At 43.6% G+C, this 7,519-nt stretch overlaps 4 protein-coding genes across 4 annotated transcripts; 2 read left to right on the forward strand and 2 right to left on the reverse strand.

Moving 5' to 3' along the window:
- Positions 1 to 556: 556 nt before the first annotated feature.
- Positions 557 to 1,576, reverse strand: ASPZODRAFT_135311 (hypothetical protein). Its single transcript, XM_022723763.1, has 2 exons — positions 1,501 to 1,576; positions 557 to 1,368 (listed from the first exon to the last, which is right to left on the reverse strand). Exons 1-2 carry the CDS (start codon positions 1,555 to 1,557, stop codon positions 637 to 639), a joined length of 789 nt encoding a protein of 262 aa, XP_022579010.1. The 5' UTR covers positions 1,558 to 1,576; the 3' UTR covers positions 557 to 636.
- Positions 1,577 to 2,178: 602 nt separating this feature from the next.
- ASPZODRAFT_18691 (hypothetical protein) lies at positions 2,179 to 2,895 on the forward strand (the record flags this gene model as incomplete). Its single annotated transcript, XM_022727275.1, has 1 exon — positions 2,179 to 2,895. The coding sequence occupies one exon, from the start codon at positions 2,179 to 2,181 to the stop codon at positions 2,893 to 2,895; it is 717 nt and encodes a 238-aa protein (XP_022579011.1).
- Positions 2,896 to 4,917: 2,022 nt separating this feature from the next.
- Positions 4,918 to 5,963, forward strand: ASPZODRAFT_135312 (hypothetical protein). The gene is made up of 2 exons (XM_022723764.1): positions 4,918 to 5,422; positions 5,471 to 5,963. The coding sequence occupies exons 1-2, from the start codon at positions 5,255 to 5,257 to the stop codon at positions 5,810 to 5,812; spliced, it is 510 nt and encodes a 169-aa protein (XP_022579012.1). The 5' UTR covers positions 4,918 to 5,254; the 3' UTR covers positions 5,813 to 5,963.
- Positions 5,964 to 6,787: 824 nt separating this feature from the next.
- ASPZODRAFT_18692 (hypothetical protein) lies at positions 6,788 to 7,310 on the reverse strand (the record flags this gene model as incomplete). The annotated part of the gene is made up of 2 exons (XM_022727276.1): positions 6,788 to 6,942; positions 7,013 to 7,310. 2 exons carry the CDS (start codon positions 7,308 to 7,310, stop codon positions 6,788 to 6,790), a joined length of 453 nt encoding a protein of 150 aa, XP_022579013.1.
- Between the last annotated feature and the right edge of the window lie 209 nt (positions 7,311 to 7,519).

Consider the following 7,519-nt stretch of genomic DNA (forward strand, 5'->3'; position numbering starts at 1 on the left):
CTTTCTGAGAGGAACCATTTGTCCCTACCTTTTCTAATCACTGTCTGATTCTTTCCATCATCACTGGTTAGAGTTTTTGTCCCGTCTACCCCTTAACTAGAGCTGGGCCTAGGATACCTCTTTCTTATTCCAGATAGTTACCAACCACTAATGATACTACTATTATCATAGGGCACCTACTAATTAGTCTAGTAAGCTAGTAGCCACTTTGAGAATATTTTATACTAATTTACTTCCATAAATATAAATAGGCCGTCTAAATGTTAATCATGAGGCCCTCTTGTAGGGCAGTAGAGGCTAATATTAATATATTATAACCTATAGTATATAGTGACCACTAATAATATCTCACAAGATGGTCTTTCAGGCCTGATAAAGAGAGTGAGAAGCAGTCTAAGCCCACCATGTAGTAGAGCAATATGTCATGGTGCGCCGTCTCATTAGTGTCCCAGGTAGAGATTTGGCCAAACAACCAAGGGCATCTAATAAGATACTACTGAGTATAGAGATCTAACCTATACTATAAGTAAAGTTGTTCCAGTGTCATACTAGTACTCACTATATACTGCCATGCTATTCTAATCATTCTAATACCAAAATGGTACTTTATATACTACTGAGTACTATATCTGTCAACTAAGCCGCCACCCAGATTATGTCCCAGACATACGGCTCATAGACCGTTATCATCAACCAGCCAAAGCACACCCACGTAGATACTTTTAGGATAAATGCCTTGACCAAAGCCTGGTAGTAGTTTATATAACTACGTCTTTCCCAGCTTGTCCATGCAGTTACCATTCCAATCCCGCCATTTCCCCTGATTTTGTCATCTAGCGTCACGATAGGAAGGTCTTTTTCTGACAATCTTGACGCCGAGACCCTGATAAACACAGCTTGTGCTGGAGCCGTCACAAGGAAATATACCACCGCACTTGACAGTAGGAGAAGGTATGGTTGCATCGAGTCATACAGGGAGGTCTTCAGAATCGCGTATGGGATGAAGAAGTTGAGACTCCGTGCAACACTGGCAACAACTGCTGCGGGTATTATTTGAAGAAATGTTCTCCAGCTTGAAAGGTAGAAATAAGAAGCAGAAGGCCGAGCTATGATGGTATGCACTGCACGAATATATAAACCGGATAAAAGTATGTCGATCATAATGGTATACAGGCACCATGCTGAAAGGGTCATGGTATGTTTATCGGGGATCTGGAAGAGGAGAATTTTGATGACTCGGATCAAGAACGCGGTGGTCCATCCACGGGTGAATAGGTTGAGATTAAAGGTGACCGGAATGTGTTTCTCATGGTTCAGAGACTCGACAACAGTCAAAGTGCCAACGACGGTACTGTAGGTATAGGCTGACTATCATATAGTATTAGTAAGGTAGAAATATATAGCACATATCCTATGCATGTCAAGTACTATTATTTTGCCGAGAAAGGATACTCGAGTGACAGGCAATGTGTGCAATATATAATATGGGTAGTAACATACAGCCCAGAAGGTCAGAAAATGACCGAAGAATAGGGCAGACCAACGATCTGCCCGCATTTCAACTGTTGGAAACTGGGTGATATCATATGTGGAAATCATGGTATGGATGTAGAAAAGTATTCTACGAAGGATGAAAGAGAGGGAAAATAAAAATAAAGTCGAGGCAATGGAATCAGCGGGGAGTGATCTTATCTGATGGGAAAATCCCTCATTCCTAGTTTATCTATAATGCGGTAGTTACGATTTATAATAATATCCAGGATCATGACTCGAGTACTGTATTAGTGCTGTACTTTTGAACCCACTAGTGTATAACTACTACAAAGGCTAGGACTGGTTAGGTGGTTGCTTAATAGATATTCCCGCAAGGTGCAGCGCCTATGTACACATCTAGCTATCTTCCCCGGTCAACCTCCGGTCTAGAGAGAATTATCAATTCTCTAGAATAGGGGGTTAGGGTCTTGAAAAGAGGTTAAAGAGAGAACTATTTCTCCCAAAGAGTGACCCTATAGATTACTCACTTACTATAAATCCTGAATCCTAATATAAATATCACTTCTCCAAGACAGTTCCCCAACTCCTCTCTCTCATGACTTGCCGTCTGATTCTCCCATTCATGGCCCTGGCCGGGGCCTCGGACTTTCCACCGACAATTCTTCTTCTGCCCAATCCATCTGGATGAAGGGGGAGGCCTCCAACAGCAACATCCAGACCCTGTATGATATACTCGGCAGCATAAAGGTGCCGCCGGAAGACGTCTTTGCTTCCGGTGCCCACGTCAGTCAAATCACCTTTGGCAACTCAACAGATGCGGTCACGCTGCCGGTGAGCGTCAAGCTGACCCGCTCGACCTCCTCTGCGACTACCATCAGAGATCTCTCCGGCCTCGCTGATGTCTCCGATGTCTCCCTCGACCGACGAACGACCACGTACATGGAGGAAATTATAACTGTCGAGTGTATGGATCCGCCAGAGGGCGAGTACTTTTTACTCAGCTATATCGCGCAGAAACGTCTCTACGCCCTCATATGCACCTATGTCGAGATAGAGTCGGCCGGCTTCTGGAGCGTCGTCGGCTTGACGGTGAGCAACCTCGCTTGCGGCGCCAACTTACAGTATGTCTGCACCGGGTTCTTTACGCTTGCGGCCGCCGAGACCGGCTATTACATCAGCGCGGGCATACGGGAGAACTGTGACGCGACATTTAAGAGCATTATGGACACATGCCGGAAGAGGGGGGGCGTCTCCACCGTGGAGATCATAGAGACAAAGAAAAAGTTCCTGGCAGTGGGCGTGGCATCAGGCGCAAGTGAACCTGTAGCTCTATATATAGAGGGCACTACTGATGAGCTCTGTGAAACTTATACCTGTGATGGGCAGTGTAAGAAAGCATAAGAGGGTACCTAGCGCACTTCCTCTTGGGTCCTACACCTACAGTCCACCCTATATAGATATTATCTATGCACACTAACTACCCCTCCAGTAGTCTAACTTTAGGAAATACTATTATAATAAGGCGTACTATAGTTTAACGCTCATTATTTCCCCTAGTATTCTATCCTTTTCTAGTAATTTTCTGTTTATTAAATAGCCCTATATAAGCTTTATAATGTTCTTTAAGGCAAATCTCATACTTTGTATATACTAAAGCTTTATTTTTTTTTTCTCCTTTTTGAAATATAAGAATTTATCCTCTCAGAGGATTTGAGAAATAATTTTCTTTTAATTAGTCTAAAAGAAGTAAGATGTTATAGAAACCTTAAGTCTAGTTAGTATTAATGATTTCAGACTAAGCTTAAGGTTTCTCGAAGACTCTATATATCTAGACATTATTTGTCTATCTATATAGCGTCACTTCTATGGTGCCAGGTCATCACTTATAGCAAGGCCCAGCCTAGATGATGGCTATATAGATATAAACAAACAAAAAGGAGCTACTCATTACCTTAGTCTGATATATAGAGAATTTATAATGATTTCTTTCTCATCTACTCATCTCCGTCCTGGTGCTTCACCTTAGAAGAAAGGAGAATTAAGTAGTCTGTAAGTAATGAAATGGATTATTATGATGTTTCCATGCTAGGTTGACTAGAAGTGAGAACTAATACTATTAAATAAGTTCTTAAAGCCAAGACATGTAGTTTCAAACCATGGGAAGTAGAAGGTTAATGGGGATTAATGTCATGGCGACGGCGAGGTCGTCCGGATGCCTCAGGCAGGTCGTGGTGAATAGGGGCACTATTCCTGTTTTAGTTTAGCGCAGGAAAGGGGAGAGGGATATCAGACGCGCCTCGCGACGCATCTCTCTCTCCCCTCCTCTTTCCCCTCTTCGTTCGAATATTCTAGTATTGAAGCCACCAATTGGTTATTCATTTGCTTAGGGCCGTCACATATAATACCATAGCTCATATTCAGTTAAGGGCATGAGGATGGTAATAAATAGACAAGAAAGTAGTGGCTCGGCTTTACCGCCAGGTGTGCAGTTCTTTTTGCAATGTATAAATACATCTCAAGAATGCAGATTATAAAGAAAACTTCTCCAAGGGACCAATGCTTCGGTTTGAAGACTCGCTGCCGAAACTACCTGTTCCGTCCCTTAAAGAGACTGCGGTGCGATACCTCAAGTCTGACTAACCTATAGTTACTCTTGACCTTGGAACTGGCATCGACAACTTAAGCGGTTCAAGAGTTCATTAAACCTGGTGGAGTTGGTGCATGGCTGCAAGCAAAGCTGATTGCTCGGCGAGAAGATACGAAACATAGGAATTGGCTATATAATGGTGGAACGATGCAGCGTATCTGTCATATAGAGACCTAGTGGTGCCATATGTCAGCTACTTCTATTCTCACCATGATGATAAATGGCGCCGTGAGCCCTTCAAGCGCGCAGCAGCTATATCTTCTAAAGTGCTGGAGTTTAAGGTAATTTAAAAATAGCACCTTAGAGCCAGAATATATGAAGAAGCTGCCTCTCATAATGGAGAGTTGCCAGTGGATGTTTAAAACCTGCAGAGTGCCCACTTAAGTGGCCAATCTTCCAGTAAAATACTCTCCAGCAGAGCATAAGCACATTCTCATCATCTATAAAAATCACCTCTTTAAGGTTCTGCACAAAGTCGACAGAACGCTGTTGAATAATACTGAGCTAGAATAGTAATTCTAGCAGGTCTACGACGACATGGCTGAGGAGGTGCCTCAGGTCAGTGCTGACATCTAATGATATATTTCTTAATAATAGAAGAGTCATGTGACTGTTGTGAAATGAAATTTCACCGCACCATCCCAAGGGATGGGCCGATCGGATGGGTGATATATGATCACGTGATGGAGTTTCACCAGGTCGGGCAGCAACGGGACTGACTCATGACGTAAAAACCAGGCAGTCAGCGTTTTTCTGTTTAAATCTCAGAAAAACCCCTCTTATTAGCCTCATCATTATCCTTTGGATTTATCATCAAGCGAGCCTGGTACACATACGAAGCATAGCTCGCGGCAAGATATAGCTATCCTCCACCTATATAGGTAGGGGATTATTTAAATTACTTTACCCCCCTAAATTGCCTATCTACCAATAAATCCACCTTGATTTATCCTGGTTTCCATGTATTGATGATACCTGTTGCGCAATGTACGACGTCCCACTTATGAAGACACCCGGCCAAGTTTGTTTCAATAGTTAAGATTCACTCAACTATTACCACCTCCATTCTAACCCACATATATCGCTCGCCTTGAACAACTAAACATCGGTAACATGGCGAGGAGCCCGGGTTATGTTATTATAAAGAGCTCGATACCACGAGTCATCGCCGAGGAAGCTGCGGAGTCAGTCTTGCAATCACCCCTGATACAAAAGCATGAGAAATACACCGAACACAAGGTCCCAAATATCTGTATGAAAATGAAAGATGATTTCATGAATGTAAGTTAGAACAAGGCACGTAATGCAGAGATGCTGACCTTCCATAAGGTGGTCGACCGTAGTACTATCGCCTCTCTGATGGACCCAAAGCCCGTTCCAAAAGGCCCGAATGATCTCTTCGCTGGCCAGTTTCACGAAACGAATGCAGAACCGACGAAGCTGAAGACAGCCCAGAAAGATCAAGTTTATGCCACGATAGCTCTAACAGATCTAAGCCCTTCAAATGGCTGGTACACTTTTTATGAAGATTCGCACTCCCGAACAAGACCTCTGTCAACATTGGTTGCGCCAAATCTAAAGGCTGGTGATGCTATGGTCTGGCGAGGGGATTTAGTATATATTCATTCATCTGGGGGAGGTGGAGTATTTCTAACATTAGTTTTCCAATAATTTTGAAATCAATGCATGTTGCCAGCAAATTAATATAATGCAGCTTAGCTCAGCTCCCTTGCGGCTGACGCATAGTCAATTTTAATTCAAGTTATAGTCCCAATAAGACGATCTAGCCTGTGTCGTGTCGCAGTGATCTATTGGCTCAGAGAAAACAAAGTCCTGATCCCAGTACGCAGCATGTCCAGTCACATCAGAGAGTAGTGATTCGGCATTAAGGAAGTCTTGATCCCCAAAGAAATTATGGCTACTGGGGCCACTGAAAGTCTCTTGTGAAGTTTGATCACTTTGAAGGAATTGTCTATCCCAGTAACTTTGTTGACTGATTTGGTCATTGGATCTGTCGCCTGCACCAAACTATTAGCTCTACCAAATGGAATACAATGGGGAGACGAACAAGCTGTTTGAAATGCCCCCTTATGGCCAATAGTAGTCAGAATAGTAGAGGCTAAATTGGTTTCAGGGAGTAGATTTCCTTCACCAGGTCTCGGGTCGGTTCCATGCGTTCCACTTTCTTCATTTTCGGTAGACTGGCCCGGCTGATTGGTAGATGCCCCGACGACATTTCTGCTTGAGTTGGGAACAGCATCATTACAATGCTTTTCGATGTGACCATTGGCGTCATCCATTACTATATATACTTGTTAATAAGGATACAAAACAAACATCAGGGAGACAAACAATGGGAAGTATTTGGATATGAGCATGAATCAATGGAAGAAAAGTTATCCGAGCCCAAGCTCAATCCAACGCTCAATTGACGGTTGCCGTTTCTGAATAATGCGTGATAGTTATGTGAGGGCATTGCAGTATCCTCAAGCGAGATTGGCTGAGAAGACCGGGCCACCACAGCCCGGTCTGAGTTTGGTGTAAGGGAGCTATGATGAACACATGTTGAAGGAGTCTGAACCGTATCTCCGACGCTTGGCTGCGCTCGTTCAATCCCCGTTGCCACCGCTTTGTTGGTGCCTCCGATCAATACATTCGGCTGGGAAAGAGATCCAAAATGACTATGAGCTCTGGCATCAAAGTGGTTTTGATGTATAGGCCAGTAAGGCGTATTTTGGGAACTTGAGTAGCGCGGTCCATTATCTTGAGACCCAGGCGCAGACTGCTGGAAACCGGAAGCTCTAGAAGATAAATCGGATAGCGGATGCTGCACGAATACTTCAACAACATGCCCATTCCCACTATTCTCACCGTCGACGTTTCGCTCATCGCGTCTGGAATGCGTCATCAGCGTTGACACATGCTCGCGCGATGCCGAACTCTGGTTCAACCGCACGCGTTTAGAAGTGCACGAATCGTTGGGAGATGGGGCGTCTTCCATCTGGCGCGGAACACTGGCACTGGCAGCAGTCGTCCTATTTCCCATTCGCTTCCGTTTATTTCCTGGCCTTGGGGGCGGTATACAGGATGTGGTTTGGCTCTCAATCTCGGACAGGATTCGGCTACCAAGGCTATGTAGTTGATAGCGTTCCGCAATCTCAGGGACCATTAGAGACTTGAAATGGGAAACAACAAACTCCAGATTCTATAGGGCAAATCTCATATTTTAGATACTTCCTAAACCTTCATATTTTTTCTTTATTTTGAAATATGATAATTTGTTTTTTAAGAGGATTTCAAAAATATAGTCCTTTTTTTTATAGGCCTAAAGGTGGTGGAGTTATAAGGGGTTAAAGATGTTATAGAAACCTTAATCTA

Source organism: Penicilliopsis zonata (assembly GCF_001890105.1).
Source record: "Penicilliopsis zonata CBS 506.65 unplaced genomic scaffold ASPZOscaffold_14, whole genome shotgun sequence".
Lineage (NCBI taxonomy): Eukaryota > Fungi > Ascomycota > Eurotiomycetes > Eurotiales > Aspergillaceae > Penicilliopsis > Penicilliopsis zonata.